Source organism: Pleurodeles waltl, chromosome 8, assembly GCF_031143425.1.
Source record: "Pleurodeles waltl isolate 20211129_DDA chromosome 8, aPleWal1.hap1.20221129, whole genome shotgun sequence".
Classification (NCBI taxonomy): domain Eukaryota; kingdom Metazoa; phylum Chordata; class Amphibia; order Caudata; family Salamandridae; genus Pleurodeles; species Pleurodeles waltl.
In genome coordinates this window covers 50,405,815-50,430,495 of record NC_090447.1, presented here as the reverse complement: position 1 = coordinate 50,430,495, position 24,681 = coordinate 50,405,815, and the positions used below count along the sequence as shown (strand labels likewise).

General features: G+C 46.1%; 1 protein-coding gene across 6 annotated transcripts in view; it reads left to right on the top strand.

Annotated features, from left to right (window-relative positions):
* LOC138249696 (ankyrin repeat domain-containing protein 50-like) overlaps window positions 1-24,439 on the top strand; it is a 307,510-nt gene extending 283,071 nt beyond the window's left edge. For all 6 annotated transcript variants that reach the window (XM_069203678.1, XM_069203681.1, XM_069203680.1 and 3 more), the window contains 2 exons: window positions 2,099-5,633; window positions 23,471-24,439. In XM_069203678.1, coding sequence (XP_069059779.1) covers window positions 2,099-5,631 — 3,533 coding nt within the window. In that variant the 3' untranslated portion in view covers window positions 5,632-5,633; window positions 23,471-24,439. The remainder of the gene's footprint in view (window positions 1-2,098; window positions 5,634-23,470) is intronic.
* The last annotated feature ends 242 nt before the right edge of the window (window positions 24,440-24,681 follow it).

Here is a 24,681-nt window from a genome sequence, read left to right as displayed (position 1 = left end):
GTCTGTCACCGGACTTACACCATTAATATGCAGAGGGGGAAATAGGTTGGGTGCCCCCGCTATTGGAACTTTTAAGTTTCATTCACATGTTGAACCCACCCTTTCACCAGGCATTGGTTGGTTGTAACTGTCAATCACAATGTATGTTTTTTTTTCTTTTTATAAGCATCTAGCAGTTTCATTGCCATAGTAATGGGATGGCTCACCATGGAGAAAAGTTGGGGAAAAAGTCCCTGCATTGCTTGGTAAAGTCTTGCTTTCCTACCCTATGATGTTCTTCTGGACTCCTCTTCCCCCTCCCCACCTCGTGAGCCTAGCAGTCATGCAAGGTGGCTGAGGATGCTCTGTCAGTGGTTCTCAACCTTTAGTTCTGTGGACTCCCACTTTGTCAGTACTGGAGCTCGGGGACCCCCACTGAATCACTATTGGAATCTGGAGACCCCCCACTGAGTCAGTACTGGAGCTCAGGGACCCCCACTTCTCAAGACTTGGCTGTTAGAGCAGAAGCAGCCCCCCTCCCCACCTTGAGACCGTCACGGGTGAGTAGTGCGCTCTACAAATTCCCTGATTAATTAATTGATTGATTGATTGACTGAATCACTATTGGAATCCGGGGGCCCCCAACTGAGTCATTACTGGAAGCCGGGGTCCCCGGCTTAAACATTGACAATGATTTGAACTGCAAAACAATACACAAAAAATACAGAAGCAAACATTCATCAAACACAAATGATAACACATTTTATTTAATTTGCAAACAGATGTAGATAAAAAAATTAACATTTAAATTTGAATAGGAAGGTTGCAGCTTTTCTAAATTCAATTGAAGCCACACCTCATCCACACTATACATCTGTTTGATGCACCTGCACGGCTCCCACGAATCAATCTGAAGATACCAATTTCATTTTTGGCCTTTTAAAATTTTCAATTGTACATTTAGCCACTTTATTTATATACAATTCATTAATCTGTTCATGTTATTTAATTTTCTAAGTGGTCGAGGACCACCTACTGCTAGTATTATCTCGGCGCCTGGGCCATTCATACTATAGCTAATAAGTGTGATCTATGTAAAAAGCATCCCAATTGACAAGGCCTTTGTTACATTACAGCTGGCTGATCATGGCTAGTAATCTTCATTGAGTTGGCTACTAATGTAATCTCGTCTGATGCAGCCACTATTCACAAAACTATTAATATCATTAGTGTGGGATGATTTTAATTCATCATGAGTAGCTCTTATTACAGAAACGGTTGGAGACCCCTGTGCTAGAAGAATGGTTCTAGTCTAGAGGCGATGAGGAAACTCCCAGCAGCTCTCCCCAGTAAATGGGTTGTTCCATTGTTCCATCCCCTAGGTATCCCATGTTTAGTATGTAGAGGAAGCATGTGCACATAGATACTTCTGTGTATGATGCGTGCTTCACAAGTGGATTGGTGGAAAGAGGCGTTTAAAACAGGACATGCAGAATGTTTCACTCTTGGGGTTGAGCCTCTTAACAGCAATGTAAGGGGTTTACTTGAGGGGGTACATAAATGGGACCCTCACCATAGGGATTACTTGAGGGGGTACCAAGATGAAACCCTCCCGGGTGCTTGTGACTGTCCTGCCTGGTCCCTCGCCCACAACTGTATCTGCACATTCCATTCATCCTACCTTGTGTTGCAGAGGGCCTTTTAATACAGTTTTTGCTTGCTGTGGTGTGTTTGTGGCCACCAAATCTTCACAGCCATCTGCTGTTGTTTGATTTAGTGCTAAAGCCTGCCAGCGCAGAGTATGTTCTAAATCACAGTGGCTACCTGACCAAAAGTTTAAAAAATATGATTTCCTTTGCCTCTTTTTGTGTACCTCAGATTTTTGGCTTTTTTGTTTTTGAATTTCAACAAGAAGGTGTTTTTCTAATTTGACACATTAACCCAGCTGCACCCGTATGTTGTCACTTTGGATATTGATGTGCATGTTCAGGGTATTGTGAAGATCTTGAATCTGTGACGTTTTGCCTGTGTAGTTTTTGGTGCCCTGAAATGCCCTCACATGCTCTACTTGGGTAACATATTTTCTCATTAAACTCCTTGCTCTCTTTTCTCTCTCCAGGGTTTCGCAAGATCTGCTTGGATGACCTACGCAAGGCTCACATTGTGACAGACGTCCAGCAGTACATCCTGTGCCGGCTGGACCATGAGGAGGCTTTGCGCCAGCACCTGACACGAGAGACGGCGGAAATGCTCAACCAACTGCACATCAAGAGCAATGGGTGCCTTCTGTACCTGGAGCGTGTGCTGGATGGCGTCTCCGAGAGCTTCATTGTCCTGCGTGAGATCAGGGACATCCCTGGCACCCTCAATGGACTTTACCTCTGGCTGTGCCAGAGACTTTTCACCAGGAAGCAGTTTGCTCGCATACAACCTCTTCTGAATATCATGCTGGCTGCCCACCACCCACTCACCCCAGAGGAGCTCTATGCTGCCGTCTGGACCAAGCAGATGACCTTGTCTGGTTGGGATGAGTTCCAGCGCAAGTTGGATTCCCTCACAAAGTTGTTGGTGGAAGGTCCCAACCGCACAAAGATCCTCTTCCACCACAGCTTTGCGGAGTGGCTGCTAGATGTGAAATACTGCACTCAGAAGTACCTGTGTAACGCAGCGGAGGGCCATGGCATGCTGGCAATGGGATTCAGCTGCAGAGCTGGAGACCTGCAACCCAAGGAAGTCCAAGAGTATGCCTTCCATCTCCTCCATTCCAACCTGCAGCTGGAGCCCTGCCAGCTGGCGCTGTGGATGCTTTGGTGTGGGACGCCTGTCGCCGACTGCCTTTCGGGGGAACTCCCCGTGGAGCAGGAGGTCCTTCAGCTGCTGGTGAAAGCCGGAGCCTACGCAGCCCATCAAGATGCAGACTCTTCCAGTGTCATTCACCGAGCCTTGGAGCGAGAGGACTCGATCCGCATGCTGTTGGAGAACGGAGCTAGTGTCAATCAGAAAGATTCTAATGGCAGGACATTGCTGGCCAGTGCCGCACACAGTGGGAACCTTGAGGTGGTTAACCTGCTGATCTCTCGAGGTGCTGATGTGGATGTGCTAGATGGCAATGGCCAAACTCCACTTGCCCTGGCGGCAAGGCAGGGTCACACCAAAGTGCTGCATTGTCTGATTGCGCATGGGGCCAATGTTAATAATGCGGATCAGGAAGGATGGACTGCTCTGCGATCTGCAGCCTGGGGTGGACACTCTGAGGCAGTGGCTTCCTTGCTGCGTGCAGGTGCCGATGCAGACAGCACAGATACAGACAACAGGACAGCATTACGAGCAGCCGCTTGGGGTGGGCACGAAGACATAGTTCTTACCCTACTGCAGCACGGTGCTGAGGTCAACAAGATGGATACTGAAGGGCGAACAGCATTGATAGCAGCCGCATACATGGGCCACCGTGAAATTGTGGAGCTCCTTTTGGCACACGGCGCAGACATCAACCATGCAGATGTTGATGGAAGGACTGCCTTGTCAGTGGCTGCCCTTTGTGTCCCGGCTAGCCAAGGATATGCAGATGTGGTCAGCCTTCTTCTAGAACATTGTGCTGACGTGGGTCACAGAGACCACGATGGCATGACTCCTCTTTTAGTCGCTGCTTACGAAGGGCATGCTGATGTGGTGGACTTGCTACTGGAAGGTGGGGCAGATGTGGATGATGCAGACGCCACCGGCAGGACTCCCTTGTTGGCTGCTGCTTCCATGGGCCACACAGCAGTTGTAAATACACTTCTCTTCTGGGGGGCAGCAGTGGACACGATAGATAGTGAGGGTCGGACCGTGCTAAGCATTGCAGCAGCCCAAGGCAATGAAAATGTGGTAAAGACCCTTCTGGACCGTGGACTGGATGAGAACCATCGTGATGATATGGGGTGGACCCCTCTCCACATGGCTGCCTTCGAGGGTCATCTGACAGTCTGTGCAGCCCTGACAGACCAAGGCGCAAAGGTTACTGAGGTTGACAATGACGGCCGGATTCCCCTGATTCTGGCAGCTCAAGAGGGACATTATGATTGTCTCAAACTCCTCCTGGACAACAAGTCACCTATTGATCACAAAGGTTACGACGGAAGGACGGCTCTGTGTGTAGCGACCCTGGAAACTCATAGGAGCTTGGTGGAGCTGCTTCTGCGGAGAGGGGCAGACGTCAACTTGAAGGATGCAGATGGACGTCCCATGACTTATTTGTTGGTTTTGGAGAATCTGCTGGCCATGTTAGACCTCCTACTGGAGAATGGGGCCAACCTGGAGAACAAGGACCCTGAGGGAAGGACAGTGCTACATGTGTCCTGCTGGCAGGGCTACCTGGAGATGGTGAAGCTTCTTGTGCGTTATGGGGCAGATGTTAATGCTCTGGACAATGAACGTCGCTCTGCACTGCACTCAGCTGCCTGGCAGGGCCACGCAGTGGTGGTCCAGTTTCTTATTGAATGTGGTGCACATGTAGATCATGCGTGCAATCAAGGTGCTACAGGCCTCTGCATTGCTGCTCAGGAGGGTCATGTGGAAGTCGTGAGGACTCTATTGGAGAAGGGGGCCGACCCCCACCATGCTGACCAGTATGGACGCACACCAATGAGGGTCGCAGGGAAACGTGGCCACCTGAAGATTATGAAACTGCTGGAGCGGTATGGAGCCCCCCCTTACAATGGCCCTATGCCCCAAGCGAAAGAGAATACCTCGACCATGAAGACCCAGTCCTCCGGGTTGACCATTAACAGCTCAGGAAGCCCAAGCATTGTAGGGGGTGACTTGCCAAGTTCAGCCCAACAAAATCGCACTGAAACTGGCAGCAGTCCCTCCCTGTCCCCAGAGTCCACAGTCGGGCGGTGCAAGTCTCTGGTATCTGACAACTCACTCAAGAGCTCAAAGAATTCCTCTATTATGACTTCCTCTACGTACCATTCCCTGGCTACGGCCCAGACAATCCCTATCGACAGCCTTACTTTCACCCAGCAGATTCAGCAGCACTCCCTTCCACGAAGTCGCAGCCGCCACTCTATGATCTCCCCCAATTCCACCATGAGGAGTAGCAAGCCCAAGACTAGCCCCCAGAGCACCATTTCTGACTCCTTCAGCCCCAGGGCAATTCGCAATGCCCCCATGGCCAGTCCAGTGCTGAGTCGTGACATCAGCGAAAGCCCCAAATCTAGAAAAGGCCCAGGCACCCCCTCAAAAGCAGGACTGAGCAGTGTCCTGGAGAAGAACTTCAAGACCGCAAGTCCTGTTCATGTGCCGGCAGGGTCAGAGAGATGGAACTCCGTAATGACCTCTTTGGGAATTAATCAGGTGCACTATCCAGATCAAGAGAAACCTCAGCATGGCCTGAATCGAGATGTAATCACAGCATTCCCAAACTACGGATCCCCTGACAGGGAACTGAAAAGAAATGGTATTCTGACCAATCCGAAGTACAGCCTGCAGGGCAGCCCTTCCTACTCGCCGCAGAAGCTGAGCAGCAGTGGTGGGTCTGAGAAGAGCGCCCCAGAACCGATCATCTCCATCACCACTATGGATCCGCATCTGCACCTCAAGCAGGCCATCAAGTTACAGTTCGAGGGACCAACATGTGGCTTCAACTACAAAAAGGAGACCCCGTTGTGAAGGTAAGATGGAGACAAAGCAGTGTTGGCTTGTATTTAGCATCCTTGGCATCTTTCAATGCTCACATTATATCTAGGGCTTCTGGTTTTATCATATTCATTTTTTTAACATTTCCGTCTGTATTTATCCTTATTCATTTTCTGTCCGTCTTTTTGGTATTTATCCATATTTATTTTGTATTTTGAGAATAAATTTGAGTTTGAAATAGTAGGTTTCTACATGTATTTACCTAAAAAACATTCTCTCATACTTTGGTGCCCATTTGCAATTTAAGAAATTAAGCAGCCAAACAGAACAAAACACTAAATCCATAGGTAAATATTAGCATTATGTTTGATGGCATGTGTTCGCTCTGCATACTTCTGCATCTAGTGTAGGGTCTGGAAGGTTGCAAGTTGTTTTTCTTCATAAAGTCTTTTGAGTCACAAGATATAGTGGTGACTTCTCTTGCCGGTAATGCGCATGGGCATCAACTCCATTGTTAGATTTTTTTCTCTTGCCGTCTGGTCCAATCGTGTTTTCACAGAGCTCCAGTTCGAGACTGTCCTTTTAGGCTTCTATTCGGGAAACCTCCCATACCGTTGGTATTGTATTTTGAAAGTGTATTCCCCATCTTCTGTGTTCTGGGACCGCAGAAACTATCTGTCAGATCAACACGCTTTGATAGACGCCCTTTGGGCCGCCATTTTTCTCGATTCCATCTTCATGAGAAAGAAATCCTGATGAAGTGGGCTACCTTCCATTTCTGTCCTAAGTGCTATGCAGAGTTCCTGCGGACCGACCAGCACCAGGTCTGCATCCTCTGTTTGTCGCCAGAACATAGAGAGGAGGACTGCAAAGCCTGCCAGACTTTCCAATTGAAGAAGACCCTGCTAGATCGGAGTGCCCGTGGTCAAGAAATGCAGAGGCAGGAAATCGCTGACACTCCGGATATTTTCGGACTCCAGGACACCATGTTGGAGGAGGTGCTTCAAGAGCTCTCAGCTGCCGAGAAAGAGGCCTACTCCATTGAGGATTCGAACTTTGAGGCTGACACAACCCTCAGAATGCAACAACTATCTCCCACTCAACCAGCCACAGTAAAAGCCCCCCTGCTGAGACAAAAAAATCCTACACCACAGAAACAAAGGTTAGTGGGCCACCTCTGCCTTCAGGCCATGACAGACACTGAAAAACTCATTTGGATGTCGAGCTTGGCTCTGAGAATTAAGTCTAAGCCTTCCCCTTGGATACTGAGTCCAACACCGTCAGCCTTGGCACCAAAAGCTTCTGCATCGAAAGTCAAAAGTGCCTCGGCGCCGAAAAGACTCAAAATAATTACAACCTCGGAGCGGACAACTTCCCTCGAGCCTGTCCTCCACAAAATGAAGCAGCGGCTCCACGGCAGGCAATCTCAGCTTCATATTCAGCCCCAAACAGGGCGTGTCTTGTTCAAAGCTGTTGTCACCACCCCTCTAAACAACCGCTTACTTTTGGAGAGGCTTGTGACGCACCAACATCTCCTACCAAGCACAACAGAGTGGATAGAGAACAAGATGATATTGACCTACCTCTGCCTACATCTCCACCACCAACCACTCCTCCACTACCATCTACCCCTTCACTTCCTCCCTCTCAAGGCAACCCTCTTGACATTACACCACAGGGTTCACCTCACTCATTTCATGAGACTCAAGATACAGGGGACGATAATGTGCCTTTTCCCAGACCCTTGTTCCCAATCTGATGTTGATCCTTACGTAGACAGTGACCCTGATGTCTCTCCAGCTAGGCCATCCCCACCGGACGATACTACTTCCTTTCAGGAACCTATTGAGAGGGCAGCCACCTGCCATCTGGTGCCCCTACACAAAGAACCAGTTGAGGATGTTTTTTTTTTTTTTTTCAACCCTCACAACATTTCACAGAGCCACTCAATATCTTCCCATCCTTAAAGGCATGATGAGGCATGCGGAGGATATTTTTCAGGATCCTACTAGGGCACGCATAATCACTCCGTGAGTGGAAAAAAAGTATAAGGCTTCCCCCTCTGATCCAGCTTTTATTGAAGGTCAGCTACCTACAGATTCTCTGGTGGTCTCTAACACCACAAAAAGAGCCAATTCTCAAGCAGCTCATGATGCCTCACCTCACAAGGAGAGCAAGCACATTGACGCGTCTGACAAGCGTGTTACTGCTCGAGCAGCCAATCATTGGCTCATAGCCAATGCGCAAGGGCTTGCTTGCTAGATACAATCGTGCCAACTGGGATGAAATGGAGGAGCTTCTCCAAAACCTCTCATAGGAGCACAGAAAAAGAGGACAAGAGATTGTTAGTGAAGAACAGCAAATTCTAACAATTCTATTCACTGTGCCTTGGACTCTTTGGGCACAGTCACAAGTGACATAACACTAGTGTCCTTTTACCACGGCATGCATAGCTACGCATTTTCGGGTTTAAACAGGAGGTACAGCAAACAATTTTATAGATCTGTTTGCAACAAAAGAAAACACAAAATGCCCACACTTTGCCTCCAGGTTCCCACACCATAAATCAAAGGGCAATGCTCTATTAATTTATTGGTCAGGGATATTTGCCTTCGCTTTTCAACCTCTCCCCCTCCTTCCGAATCTGGTTCAGAAACTCAGCAAATGTCTCTTGCGTTGATACTATTGGTTCCCACATGGGCCAGGTAGCCGTGGATCGCCACCCTGCTAGAACTCGTGCGGAACCACTGATAGAAGCTCCCCCTCGACCCAGACCTTCTTACTCAGAACCATGGTCAAATCAGGCACCCAGATCCCAAGGAGTTGAATCTTGCAATTTGGCTCCTGAAGTCATAGACTTTGGATACCTATACGTACCTCAAGAATGTGTGGCTATTCTTAAGGAGGCACATAAACCTACCACTAGAGCATGCTATGCAGCAAAGCGGATATGCTTTGTCTACTATTGCATGTCCAAAAATTGAGACCCCTTCAAAGTATCTGTGCAAAATATCTTTTTATATCTTCTTCATTTGCCAAAAACAAACAGCATACACTTCTATAAGGTTACATTTGGAAGCCATAGCTGCTTACCTTCAAAACAGACAACACTCTTCCCTTTTTAAAATCCCAGTCACTGAAGCTTTTATGAAAGGGATTCAGAGTGATTCCGCCAAGGTTACCTCCAATACCTTCTTGGAATCTTAATGTGGTCCTCACTAGACCCATGAGCCCACCTTTTGAACCACTACGCTCACGTCCTTTACAATTTCTATCTTGGAAAGTGGCTTTTTTATTTGCAGTCACTTCCCTTAGACTTGTAAGTGAGCTCCAGGCATCCACCTTGCAAGAACCTTTTTTCCAAATACATAAGGATAAAATCGTTCTTCATACCAATCCAATTTTATTTACAAAAGTGGTATCTCAAGTTTCATCTCAAACTATTGAATAGCCAGTCTTTTTTCTGGAACCTGATTCTGTTGCTGAAAGAGCCCTCCATGCATTAGATGTGAAAAGAGTGCTTATGTTCCACATTGACAGAACTAAAGCATTTAGAAAAAACAAAACAACTTTTTGTTGCCTTTTCTCTCCCTCACACAAAGGGAACCCCATTGCTAAGTCCAGTATAGCAAGCTGGATTGTCAAATGTATCCAAACTTGTTATGCAAAGCCAAAAGACCATTACCTATTGGCCTGGAGCTCATTCAACTTGCAAAAAGCACATCTCTGGCCTTTTCAGGTAACATTCCCATAGCTGACATACGTAAGGCAGCTACATGGGCTACACCACACACTTTTACGAAACATTATTGTGTGGAGGTCTTAGCACACCAACAAGCTAAAGTAGGTCATGCAGTGCTATGTACCCTTTCCCAAAACACTGTAACACAGACAGGTTGGCCACCACTTTGGAGAGGCACTGCTTTACAATCTGTGCAGAGCATGTGTATCTACAGCCACATACGCAATAAAATGGAAAATGTTACTTACCCAGTAAGCATCTGTTTGTGGCATGTAGTGCTGTAGATTGACGTGCGCCAACCCGCTTCCCTGGACGCCTGTGGCCGTTATAGTCTTTGACAGAGATTCACACGCATGGACATTTCATTTCTATTACATTACACTCCATTCAAACCCGCCTGCAGGAAAATAGTCTAACAATGGAGTCAACGCCCATGTGCATTACCAACAAGCGGAGGAGTCACTATACCTTGTGACTCTAAAAACGTTAGAAGAAAAACTGCTTGCAACCTTCCAGACACAACAGTAGATGGCAGAAGTATGCAGAGCATGTAATCTACTGCACTACATGCCACAAACAAATGCTTACTGGAAAAGTACAAATATAGGTTAACAAATCCCTGTATTTAATGAAATCTCATCCTATTATTTTTTTAACTCCCCATGTTGTCTAGCTGCTCAGCTGTTTGCCTGGAATTCGTGCCGAACCGCACGGGAAGTTGCTCACAAGAAGCAAATTTTTCTGTATGTTTCTGCTTTTAAAAATAAATACATACAGGAAATACATTGTTTTCTGTATGTATTTATCTGTAAAAATCTGTAAAGATAGAAAACTGGGAGCCTAAATTATATCTTACCCTTCTTCGGTTCTTGTAGTGCTCCCTATAGATTCAACTAATGGTTTAATCGAACATCACCTTCTGAAAGCTGTAAAAGAAAAGTGCTATCCGTTTTTGTGGTTCTGCCATTGCGGGAGCAAACAGCGTCAACTCTAGAGCGACAGCCCCTGCAGTCCAGTGTCCCCTGAAAGTGCTGTTGTGCATATGTGGAATTTGTACGGCCAATGGTTAAATGTCATGGAGGTACCTGGTCCCGGAGTGGCACAAGCGCTGTATTCTTTTGCTGTTCCATGTAGTGCTTTTCGAACTCTGGGCTACTCGATCCACGTTTGTAACAATTATGTATAGGACTCCCAGTTTTCCATTTTACAGATTTTTACAAGTACGTACAGACCGAAAACAATGTGTTTTCTGTCTGTATTTATTTTTAAAAGCGGAAAAATACAGAAAATTGTGATTCTTGCGAGTAACTCGACGTGCTGTCCTTGGTGAATTCGAGGCCAACAGCTGAGCAGATGCAAGCATGAGGAGTTAAAAAAACAGGATTAGATTTCCTTGAATACAGGCATATATTAGCATATATTTGTATATAATGCAAATATTTATCTGTAGATGTAATATTTTGTTATATTTGGATGCTTAATTTGCTAAAACGCAACAGGAATCAAAGTCGGAGTTCAAGCTTGTCAGTTAAATGTGGAAAGATGCCATTTTAGGACTCCATTTATTCTCAAAACACTAAATATGGATAAATACCAATAAGATGGCAAAAAAAAAATATGGATAAATACAGGCGGAAATGTTTAAAAAATAATTACCATAAAACCGGGAGCCCTATTTATGTGCCAATAACGGGCTGTTTTGAGAGCAGTTGGGAATGTCCCCTCATTTAAGGAAAAAAAAATCATGTGAGGTCATCCTGCTTCACAAAAGCAAGTATGTGCTCGACGATTGCGACTCATGACGTCATCCGCTGGATTTGGAAAGTTTGTGATTTGTCCAGGTGCAGACTCTTGAGTGCAGTCTGGACTTCAGGTGCTTTTACAGGACTCTGCACTCTTCAGAATAGTTTGCAATGACTGACCCTAATATTTGACTGGGTGTCAGGCAAGTGTCAAATATCTCTTTTGACTGGGCATCAGATGGGCGTTTTTTACTTTGCCCCCATATTTCATTTGCCACATTAAACAGCTGGTGTAACTTCCTTTTAGCTGCCAGAACTCTTTGTGTTTGTCCATTAACATTGATCTGAACTCTGCATCGCATTCCAGTGATGAATATAAGGTGCACAGGATCAGGTGATGCCTCGACTAGAAGCGGGTTACCCACCTGTGCCCCGACAGCTGAGGCCTCTCCAGAGATGCCCATACGTCCTTCACCAGCAAAAGGAACTGCAGGTAGAAGGGCTCTGCCATCTTTGTATTTGCTTCCTGGGCAGGGGGGAGAGACCATCTACCTTCTCCCACACCACACAGCAGAAGATGTAGTTGAAGCTCATTGACTGAATCCAGAGATAATTCCAACAGAATGCCTCAGTCAGACTGTGTCAAACCAATGCAGATTCCATTTTGGCAGGGTGAAGTCAGAAGATGTGGAAAGATCTCGAGAACTTCACATTACCACCTTGTCCGAAAAATGACTATTATGGCAGATTGTAGATGGGTACCTTGCATCTTGTAAATACTGCCCTTGAACGGTGATCATACTGAAGCGCAGTGAAGGGAAGAGGGGCAGGGATGGTTCCAGTACCCCATCAAAGTTGGCTGTACCCCTCAACCATGCTTTTGATGGTTGATAGTAGTCTTGCTCCACTGATGTCAACTTCAGTGGTCATAGAATGGATGAAATAATGGACTCACAATACCAGATGCATCCTACCACACCCCCCTCCCATATCCACCCTGACTTTTATGGCTTTGCCACCAGACAGACTGGGCCATGGTGCCTTTCTAAGCAGCAATGTCCAACAGTGGTCCAGGAGGGCGGCAGGACAACCTTTGATTATGTAAACAATTTGTATTTCGATTCATCAAATGTAAACTTAATCCAGCTAATCTTACATGCACAGGCCCCCCTGCCCCTATTGTTAGCCCCTTTACTAGTAACATAACCAGTAGATCAGCAAGAGTATTTCTGAGTGCCACTAAAATAATTATGTTGAATCTCTGTGGCCTGTGACAAAGAACCACTCCTCACAAGTTGACTACCGAGTAGTGGACATCTTGCCATTCTGCGGAGGCACCACAAGACACACGGCTTAGTTTTTCATAATTTAGCAGGTGAATGGGAGTGTCACCCCTTTTGTGCAAACACACAGTAAAGGGGCTCATTCTGTGGGATTACCAATTTATCCGCTCACCTGGCAAGAGTCCACAGTACATAGGACTGCCTGACAGGTGAGACGCTCCCTTCATGGATGTAAACTGTAGATAATGATGGCCTCCTGTCTCCATTGCTGAGGAGGTAACTCACTTCCTACATGGATGTCAGCTCTACAGAATGATGGCCTCGTCTCCAATACTGAGGAGGTAACTCACTGCCTTTATGGATGTCAGCTCTACAGAATGATGGCCTCTTATTTCCATTGATGAGGAGGTAACTCACTCCCTTCATGGATGTCAGCTCCACAGACCTCTTGTTTCGATTGATGAGGAGGTAACTCACTCCCTTCTTTGATGTCAGCTCTACAGAATGATGGCCTCCTGTCTCCATTGATAAGGAGGTAACTTACTCTCTTCATGGATGCCAGCTCCACAGAATGATGACCTCTTGTTTCCATTAAGCAGAAGGTAACTCACTCCCTTCTTGGATGTCAGCTCTCCAGAACAGATGGTCTCTTTCCTCCGTTGCTGAGGAGGTATCTCACTCCTTACATGGAGGTCAGCTCTACAGAATGATAGCCTCTTGTTTCCATTGATGAGGAGGTAACTCACTCCCTTCATGCATGTCAGCTCCACAGAATGATGGCCTCTTGTTTCCATTGATGAGGAGGTAACTCCCTCCCTTCATGAAGGTCAGCTCTACAGAATGTTGGCCTCTTGTTTCCATTGATGAGGAGGTATCTCACTCCCTTCATGCATGTCAGCTCTACGAATGATAGTCTCTTGTCTCCATTGCCGAGGAGGTAACTCACTCTCTACATGGATGTCAGCTCTACATAATGATGGCCTCTTGTCTTCAATACTGAGGAGGTAACTCACTCCTTTCATAGAGATCAGCTCCACAGAATGATGACCTCTTGTTTCCATTAATGAGGAGGTAACTTACTCCCTTCATGGATGTCAGCTCTACGAATGATGGTCTCTTGTCTCCATTGATGAGGAGGTAACTCACTCCCTTCTTGGATGCCAGTTCTACAGAATGATAGCCTTTTATCTCCATTACTGAGGGGGTACCTCACTCCTGTCATGGAGGTCAGCTCTACAGAATGATGGCATCTTGTTTCCATAGATGAGGAGGTAACTCACTCCCTTCATGGAGTTCGCTCTACAGAATGATGGCCTCTTGTTTCCATTGATTAGGAGGTAACTCCCTTCATGAAGGTCAGCTCTACAGAATGATGGCCTCTTGCTTCCATTGATGAGGAGGTATCTCACTCCCTTCATGCATGTCAGCTCCACAGAATGATGACCTCTTGTTTCCATTGATGAGGAGGTAACTCACTCCCTTCTTGGATGTCAGCTCTACAGAATGATGGCCTCCTGTCTCCATTGATAAGGAGGTAACTTACTCTCTTCATGGATGTCAGCTCCACAGAATGATGACCTCTTGTTTCCATTAAGCAGAAGGTAACTCACTCCCTTCTTGGATGTCAGCTGTACAGAACAGATGGTCTCTTTCCTCCGTTGCTGAGGAGGTATCTCACTCCTTTCATGGAGGTCAGCTCTACAGAATGATGACCTCTGGTTTCCATTGATGAGGAGGTAACTCCCTCCCTTCTTGGATGTCAGCTCTACAGAATGATGGCCTCTTGTTTCCATTGATGAGGAGGTAACTCCCTCCCTTCATGAAGGTCAGCTCTACAGAATGATGGCCTCTTGTTTCCATTGATGAGGAGGTATCCCACTCCCTTCATGCATGTCAGCTCCACAGAATGATGACCTCTTGTTTCCATTGATGAGGCGGTAACTCACTCCCTTCTTGGATGTCCGCTCTACAGAATGATGGCCTCTTGTTTCCATTGATGAGGAGGTAACTCCCTCCCTTCATGAAGGTCAGCTCTACAGAATGATGGCCTCTTGTTTCCATTGATGAGGAGGTAACTCACTCCCTTCGTGGATGTCAGCTCCACAGACCTCTTGTTTCCATTGATAAGGAGGTAACTTACTCTCTTCATGGATGTCAGCTCCACAGAATGATGACCTCTTGTTTCCATTAAGCAGAAGGTAACTCACTCCCTTCTTGGATGTCAGCTCTACAGAACAGATGGTCTCTTTCCTCTGTTGCTGAGGAGGTATCTCACTCCTTTCATGGAGGTCAGCTCTACCGAATGATGACCTCTTGTTTCCATTGATGAGGTAACTCACTCCCTTCATGCATATCAGCTCCACAGAATGATGACCTCTTGTTTCCATTGATGAGGAGGTAACTCACTACCTTCTTGGATGTCAGCTCTACAGAATGATGGCCTCTTGTTTCCATTGATGAGGAGGTAACTCCCTCCCTTCATGAAGGTCAGCTCTACAGAATGATGGCTTCCTGTTTCCATTGATAAGGAGGTAACTTACTCCCTACATGGATGTCAGCTCTACAGAATGATAGCCTTTTGTTTCCATTACTGAGGGGTAACTTGCTCCTGTCATTGAGGTCAGCTCTACAGAATGATGGCATCTTGTTTCCATAGATGAGGAGGTAACTCACTCCCTTCATGGAGTTCGCTCTACAGAATGATGGCCTCTTGTTTCCATTGATTAGGAGGTAACTCCATCCCTTCTTGGATGTCAGCTCCACAGAATGATGACCTCTTGTTTCCATTGATGAGGAGGTAACTCCCTCCCTTCATGAAGGTCAGCTCTACAGAATGATGGCCTCTTGTTTCCATTGATGAGGAGGTATCTCACTCCCTTCATGCATGTCAGCTCCAAAGAATGATGACCTCTTGTCTCCATTGATGAGGAGGTAACTCACTCCCTTCTTGGATGTCAGCTCTACAGAATGATAGCCTTTTGTCTCCATTACTGAGGGGGTAACTCACTCCTGTCATGGAGGTCAGCTCTACGAAATGATGGCATCTTGTTTCCATAGATGAGGAGGTAACTCACTCCCTTCATGGAGTTCGCTCTGCAGAATGATGGCCTCTTGTTTCCATTGATGAGGAGGTAACTCCCTCCCTTCATGAAGGTCAGCTCTACAGAATGATGGCTTCCTGTTTCCATTGATAAGGAGGTAACTTACTCCCTACATGGATGTCAGCTCTACAGAATGATGGCCTCTGTTTCCATTTATAAGGAGGTAACTTACTCCCTACATGGATGTCAGCTGTACAGAATGATGGCCTCCTGTCTCCATTGCTGAGGAAGTAACTCACTCCCTACATGGATGTCAGTTCTACGAATGATAGTCTCTTGTCTCCATTGCCGAGGAGGTAACTCACTCTCTACATGGATGTCAGCTCTACATAATGATGGCCTCTTGTCTTCAATACTGAGGAGGTAACTCACTCCCTTCTTGGATGTCAGCTCTACAGAATGATAGCCTTTTGTTTCCATTACTGAGGGGTAACTCGCTCCTGTCATTGAGGTCAGCTCTACAGAATGATGGCATCTTGTTTCCATAGATGAGGAGGTAACTCACTCCCTTCATGGAGTTCGCTCTACAGAATGATGGCCTCTTGTTTCCATTGATTAGGAGGTAACTCCATCCCTTCTTGGATGTCAGCTCCACAGAATGATGACCTCTTGTTTCCATTGATGAGGAGGTAACTCCCTCCCTTCATGAAGGTCAGCTCTACAGAATGATGGCCTCTTGTTTCCATTGATGAGGAGGTATCTCACTCCCTTCATGCATGTCAGCTCCAAAGAATGATGACCTCTTGTCTCCATTGATGAGGAGGTAACTCACTCCCTTCTTGGATGTCAGCTCTACAGAATGATAGCCTTTTGTCTCCATTACTGAGGGGGTAACTCACTCCTGTCATGGAGGTCAGCTCTACGAAATGATGGCATCTTGTTTCCATAGATGAGGAGGTAACTCACTCCCTTCATGGAGTTCGCTCTGCAGAATGATGGCCTCTTGTTTCCATTGATTAGGAGGTAACTCACTCCCTTCTTGGATGTCAGCTCCACAGAATGATGACCTCTTGTTTCCATTACTGAGGAGGTAACTCACTCCTGTCATGGAGGTCAGCTCTACAGAATGATTGCCTCCTGTTTCCATTGATAATGAGGTAACTCACTCCCTAAATGGATGTCAGCTCCGCAGAATGATGCCATCTTGCTGCACTGCTGAGGGAGCGCCCCTCAGATGAACCTGTTTGCTTTGGCAACCGGTGTAAAGTGCCTTTTTTCCAACAGTTCTAGTTTCCCATGCCCTGCGGCCGCCAACAAGTGGTTGGGCTTGGCGGAGTCACCCATAAGCCCACAATACCCCACTATGTGATTACTCTCCGTCTTTTCTATTTTCTATGATCCATTTCTGAAGACTTGTCCTGAGTAGAATGAAAAATTGAGAGGTTCTGAAGCTACATGACCAAAGAGCCCCCAATGATGCATCCTTGCGGGAGCAGGGGTGACACCGATGGTCCCAGGGGTGCAGAAAATCACAGTTAAAACATCAGTAACTCGGCACGCATTTCATCCAGTAGCAAATGAGAAGTTATTTTTCCCTTTTAGGTCCTGAACAGAGTGTGTGCTGGGCCAGTCATAGTCGGTTCATTCAATGTCCTCTTTTCGAGCTGAAAACCTTGAAAACATATACATAAAAATATTGGACTTTCTCATCAAGGGTGTTGAGATCATGCTGACAACTCTCTCATTTCGACGAGGATCAGGACCAGGGGTCCGCAGGATCTGATCTGAGTGTTAGGAAGTGTCTCCAGGGGAACTCGCGAGTTGCAGCAGAAACACCTGAAATGTATCTCATTCTAAGACTGATGATGTGAAAAGTGAGAAAACACCTTCAGTACCTAAACAAGCTAAAAAGCAGTTTGGAGCTAAAAACCCAATAGTCTAGGTGTAGAATAAGCCAAAAAGCTCAAAGCTGAGATGACTGTGGAAAAGACAAAAGATCCGGGGTCAAAGTAGAAACAGGCACTAAAACATTTGCCTCCAAAAAAGTATCAAGGTTTACTGGTGGAACTACAGATGTTAGTGGAAAATGAAAAGTTTTGCAGCATGATTACTTTTCTGGATTCACATTCTTTGCATTATTCCGCCATCTAGTGGTTGGGTTTGGAATTGTTCTTCTACTGTTTTGTTTTAGATGTGTCTTTCGAGGGTCATTCAAACCTGGTGCATCCGCTCCCAGCAGAGAGGAGGGTGAGAATGATCTCCTGGGCATGAGCAGTCACAATAAGAAGGCAATGGAGGGAGAAAATATCAACGAGGAGTTCAGGACTGATTCTCCTGAAATGAACAGGACACAAATCCCACATGTTCATCTCCACAAGTCACTTCAACATACCACGATGTGTTAATTAGAGCTGCCAAACGTATAATGTGCAGATGAAAGGGGGAGGCAGGAACCTAGTTTCCTTTTGGAAACTTTAAATCTGCCAGTGGAATAGCCCATGTCTCCACATGCGACCTACTGTTCAAAATTCATGCAATAGGAAAATACAGCCCCAAGGATAAAAAGGAGAGATGGACAACCTTAAAGATACATAATTTTATCTAGATACATAGAAAATCCGTCCGGTGCATCCGCATTGTGGTCGTTGGCAAACATGATCAGAATAGAATTAAGCCAGCAACAAGAGCTTCAAGCTGTGTGTACCCATGTCTGGACGATTGTCTAGTAACAGGGAATTATTGTACTCCCAGAGGGTTATGCAACTGCTGTACTCTGTCAATCTTCAGAAATCAAATATTTACAGACAACATCACCGCAGCGTTTCACCTAAACAAACTTGGAGAGACAAAGTTGTATCTAATGTACCAGACAGACCGATGTCTGAGTGTGGCTCAGAGCACTACAGAATATGGAACAGCTAAAAAGTCTTTTATCCAGTGGCGGCGGGCAGCTTTGGGAGGGGGGCGGGCGGGGCGCGCACACACACACACACACGGACACGCACACACAGGCACGCACGCACGCTCATCCATTAACAACACTCATTCCATTCAAACATGCACGCACGCACCAAACATTCATTTTACAAGATCACACACATTAATTCTTTCACACACACACACGCACGCACTCACATCCATTAACAACACTCATAACACTCAAACATGCACGCGCGCACCAAACATTCAATGTAAAACATATCACACATACACACACACACACTTCAATGTAAAACATAACACACATACATACACACTTACCTTTAGCCTCCAGGTCCCAGGAGGGTTGGGACTGCTGCCTTCCCTCATTGGCTGACCTTAGGTCCCAGCCGCGTCACAGAGTGGGATGGGGTCAGTGAGACTGCTGACCCCACCCCACTCTGTGACGAAGTGTCACTGATTGACACTCGCCCTGGGCACTTCAGGGCTTAAACCTGAAGCGCCCAGGAAGAGTGTCAATGGGTGACGCTTTCCTCGTCACCCAGGGGAGGGCCTCGAGGCACCTTTGCTGGGCCGAGGAGGTCACGCCCATAGGAGCTGTGATCTCCTCAGCCCAGCAAAGTTCAGCTCAGGCAGCCAGGAGTCTGCGCAAATCGCCCATGGCTCACTCCTGGCTGCCTGACCTGAGCATGAAGAGTGTCTGTCAGGCTGACCTTTGTTCAGCCTGACAGACACTCTTCATGGGGTGGGGGGGCGTGGCCCCTCCGCCCTAAAGGACGAGCCGCCACTGCTTTTATCTGCCAGGAGAGGTGGGTGGCTCTGCTAAATCCCTCAGGACCACAATTACTCAGAAGTGGGAGATGCATCACCTTTTTGAAAACAATGTTTTTGACCAGTTTGGAAAACCCACCATAGGCTAATGCTTGACGAGCGAACATGCAGACTGGTAAAGCTTAGCATCCGGGTTACCAGGTCTTCGGTCAGGGGGCAGTACACTGTGAATCAGCTGGAAGGGCATTGTTTCATGTGCCTCCACTAAATTCTACTGACACCACCGGGGGTAATGACATGGAGGCCATCACACATGGCATGGATGCGCCTAACATCAGCATCAGCATGTCAGCCTCACTATTTACACTTTATATATGTCACAGGTCTAACATCAGGGTTTAGCCATACTTCCAATTTAGTAACATTGCACAGAGACAGGTGCATCACCAGCACTCGGGTTCTCTAAACACGGTGGCCCTGTTGTTGTGATCATAGAATTTGGACAGCTATAACCTTCAGAGATGCCTGGACCTCCTATGGAGGCACGGATAGGTCATTCGGCAAAGATGGAAATGATTTAGCACATGGTGCCTTTCAAAACAAACATCAGATTTCAATTTATCCCTGCTGTTCAGGTAAAGTTGCTGAATTTGCTGCATTTTCTTGATAACCCTTTTGGCCGGGGCTCGAGAGGTGTGCCTTCATAGAGAGCACACAGCAAAAGATCACTCCAGCATCCCATGCCATTGTGCTTCGATAAAATGTGCAAAGCAGATGCTTCCTCCACAGCACACACCTCCTCCACATTAAGTTAAAAAGGAAGCAATCGAAAGGCCTTGTTTGGCACAAAGTCTGAACCAACCATTATAGGCCCTGAGACACGTAATTGTCTTCAACGGAGCTCCCAACATTCCAATGTTTTGAGGAATTTTTACCCTCTGACTTGTGCATTCTTTTAATTTCCACCTCCCTAAGTTAGGAATCTGGGTGGCCTGCAGGTCCATTGCAGCTAAAATGTGAGCCTGTAGGACTTATGTGCAAGAATGATCTCAAGTTGATGATATGCTTTGTGGGAACCCCCTTTTCACTAGCTGTCTCTCTACCTGCTGTGTTGTGGCGCTTTGGGAACCTGTGGGCAGCCTCCTGGTCGATGACCTTTCTTTTACAGTCCATATCAGTGCAGTTTCTTTCATGCTCTCCACTGCATGAGTGAGACTCTCCCATTGATTCCTTAATTGGCTCCGTCAGAGCTACATTCAACTGCATGAGTGAGATTCTTCCATCAGCTCCCTCGGAGCTACACTCAACTGCATGAGTGAGATTCTGCCATTGGCTCCCTCAGAGCTACACTCAACTGCATGAGTGAGATTCTGCCATTGGCTCCCTCAGAGCTACACTCAACTGCATGAGTGAGTTTCTTCCATCAGCTCCCACAGAGCTCCACTCCACTGCATGAGTGAGATTCTTTCATCGGCTCCCTCAGAGTTACACTCCACTGCATGAGTGAGATTCTTCCATCAGCTCCCACAGAGCTTCACTCCACTGCATGAGTGAGATTCTTTCATCGGCTCCCTCAGAGTTACACTCCACTGCATGAGTGAGATTCTTCCATCAGCTCCCACAGAGCTTCACTCCACTGCATGAGCGAGATTCTTCAATCAGCTCCCACAGAGCTTCACTCCACTGCATGAGTGAGATTCTTTCATCGGCTCCCTCAGAGTTACACTCCACTGCATGAGTGAGATTCTTCCATCAGCTCCCACAGAGCTTCACTCCACTGCATGAGTGAGATTCTTTCATCAGCTCCCTCAGAGTTACACTCCACTGCATGAGTGAGATTCTTCCATCAGCTCCCACAGAGCTCCACTCCACTGCATGAGTGAGATTCTTTAATCTGCTCCCTCTGAGTTACACTCCACTGCATGAGTGAGATTCTTCCATCAACTCCCTCAGAGCTACACTCAACTGCAGGAGTGAGATTCAGCCATTGGCTCCCTCAGAGCTACACTCAACTGTAGCGACTGCTTGCGGTCTTTAAACCACAGTCTGTTGCATCGGTCTGTCCCTAACTCTACCAGACTTCCCTTTTCAAAAACTGCAGGAAGTTTAGAACTTACCAGTGCAGAAGGCTGGAAACCTAAACACATTTCAGATGCTTCCAGAGCTTTCCAGTGGCTGCCAGTGTTTTAAAACGCGGTGCCTCGTGTTCATGCCTTCCCATGCACGCACGCCTCCTGGATCATTGCACTAGAGGTCCCACAAATCCACTTCAGCAGCTGGAGCTCTATACTGCTTGAGTTGGGGAATGAACTTCACATCCAAATACCATTTTCTTCAGGGTCCTTTGTTGTTCAGGAAGCTACTTAGCACCATATTACCCTGCTCATCATCCTTGGTTCCTTTCAGCTGCATCCGTCCACCTTCTGTGAGGATGGACTTTTTGTTGGGTTGTTTCAAATACCAAGATGCCTTTCAGGATGGACGTTGCACTGTAGAAATACTACATCAGATCAGCAGCTGCAGTGAGTGACTTGTATTATTATGTGTCTGCCTCATATGAGGCAGACAACCCCAAGTGCATTAGGGTTTAAATATATTCTGAAGGCATTGGCATGGGCGTGCCCCTAGTGGCACTTGAACTGGCTGCCAATCTTCTCTGCCACCTAGAGATGCCACATATTCTGCCAAGAAGAGAAAAGGGCAGAAGGTACTAACTTTGATCAAGACAAACCTGGTTGGTGTATCCAACCTGCGCTCCATCATGGTCAGCCTAAAACCGCACCCAGGTCCCAGCCACACCTGAAGAGAACTTTCCATTGGTGCTTTACTTTTTTAAAGATTATAACACCAAATCACCTTGAGGCAGACCCTGAATGAGAAAAGATGAAACCATCTCCATGTACTCTGTGGTAAAATATACTGTTCACCAATAGCAAAGGAACAGATGCAACCTACCAGCTCAGTTGTCCACAATAACAAGTACAGTTGCATATGGATTCCAGAACAGCCTACAAACACAGAAACAGAAAACAGACCAGTAGACTAAAACAGTAAAGAATTGAGCTCCATCTCTGATATTGCAGTACCAGTTATTACACCAGAACTGGCATTAAACAAGTTATTTCCCAGTTGAAGGTACTAGTCCTCACTAGTCATTGATATTTGAGTTGAAACTAAAAAACAAGAGTGTTAGTTCTGTTCCAAAAATGTTTTGTGCGGATACTTGGTTCTTCATGAGTCTCAGTTGCTCCTCTGAGGTTTTGTTTTTGAAATTAAGGAGTTCAATGCATCTTCCAGCTGTGTGTGTTTTTGTGTAAAATACCCAGAGCTACACATTCTTGATTCTGGCAGTGCCTGAGCCATGTTTTAAGGTTAATGCATTTTTAGAGGAGTTGAATAATTCCATTAGAAGAATAACTTACTTAACATTTGTTATGATGGGTGTTTTTCTCTTCAGAATCCTTATCACCCGACTCACCTGAGAAAGCTCAGTATTGTCCCTGGTTGCACCTTTATTTGAAAAAATTGAAGAAGCTGATCATAACTAGTTGTCCTCGCCTAAACATCCTAGGGTGCTTGCTCTCCAGGATGGCTCTATGCATCATGTGTGCCACAACATGTGTGATGTGTATAGTCAGAAGGGACATGAATATTTCTGGAGCCCCACTTTAGCAGGTTGGAGTATTTTAAAATATAAAGAATTTTCAAAGGAAATCTGTATCTTTCTAAAGCAATAATATTAGAGGTAAGCAACTTTTATCTCAGGGAAGAAATGCTGTACCGAGAGCCTCAAATCCGACTCGCAACTCAAGTCAAGTTTCTAACTTAAGTCAGCGTCTTGATTGTAGCCAAGATTCCAGAGCAACACCAACACTACTACAATTACTTTCTTGCACCTCCATTCCTGGTTTTGTTTTAGATCCCTAAAGATGGTACCACTCTCTTCTAGACCCATTACCCTAAATCAATAATGGCTTCTTCTAAACATCATTGAAGTGCACGGGGATCCAAGCGATTAGTCAAAGTACAGGGCCAGGCCAATTGTTGAACCATCAAGAGAGTCCTTGGATAGTAAAGGTTCAGATTTCAGAGAATGATAAGAGAAGGGACACAGCCTACTGTGAACATGCCAAGCTTCAGACTAGTGAAGAGAGAGGTGCTTTACATTTTGGTTAAATAAAGATACACATCATGCTCCCTATGGTTTTATTTTAGATGACTGAAGATTGAATCCTGGCTCATTAATGCAGCCTTTCATCTTAGTTGCTTATAATCGTCTGAATATTGGTTACAGGTGCTATAAAAAAAAAAAAAATCCATCATGTTAACCATATTACTTATTTGTTTCTGCAGGGTTGTTGACTACAAGGCTGGAGAAGCAAGTCTGTGGAGTCTCAACTAGACGTCATCCAGTCCATTGCAGCACTTGGGATGACTGAATACCAAGGACCTGCGCGCCTTCCTGTTCTAACACTGCTGAGAAGGAGGCGAAGCACCAAAGACAATCATGAAAGTGTGCAGTGGTCCTCTCTTGGGCCCCAGTCCATGTCACAAGCCCCTGAGAGGACCCCTCTTGAACTGGAGAACAGACCAGAGGTAGAAGCATGTACCACCCTCTGGACCACAGCATCGTCTTCAGGGGGCTGCAAGTGGGACAGTATCCAGAAGCGGGTGTGTACCCGAGAGAGCACAGCGAGCGTGTGACAATCTACAGATTGCAGTGGGACGAAGAGGTTGTAGCAGCCTTTAAGCTTTGTTCCTCTTTCAGTGACTCACATTGAGTGCTTGCCTTGGGATGCCGTCCCTCTGCCTTTACATCAAGCCTACCCCTATGGAAAGACACTACGCACTTGCTGAAGTTACTTTTCGAAGAGAAGGGGGGCCAAGGTGCTTTTTTTTTTTTTTTTAATGATTTATTATTGAATTGACATGAAAATTGCCTTTATGTTACATTCCAGGCTTCCTTCTTGTTATATATCTGTACATATAGCCAAGGGTTGTGTATTTATACATTTGTTGTCCGCAAGCCTTATTAGAGGCTACATCAAGTTTTCGGTCAGTATGGCAGGAGTGGCAGTGTGGATCATGGCAGGGACTAACATCCGGGGTATGAATGGGGGTCTGAACCTGGCAGTTTTTGGCCTGCATGTGCTTTCCCATATCTTGAGATGTGCCTTAAATACCGCAAAGGATGACCTGTATCTCACCCCCACTGAGTCACTCTTTCTTTCTCTACACATTCCCAGGAATGGTGGGTGCCCAGTAACAGGGAACATGTTTGTCTGTGTGAAGATGCTGAATAAAGATGGTTTCCTCAATCGATTTTCAAGCAATTGTTTATTCAGTTAAATGTATTCATGTGTGTGTTTTCTTGAGTTTCTTGTCTTCAAGCCTTGAACTCCCAGAAAATTTTCTTTGGAAGGCTAAATTAAAATCTTACTATGCATTTTCATAAAAAATGTCTACCACATCCTAAAATATTCCCTGCACATAGCACATGTTTTCACTGAAAAATAATGTAAAACAAGTATATGGGATCTTCGTTAAAGGCTATCTTACCTAAT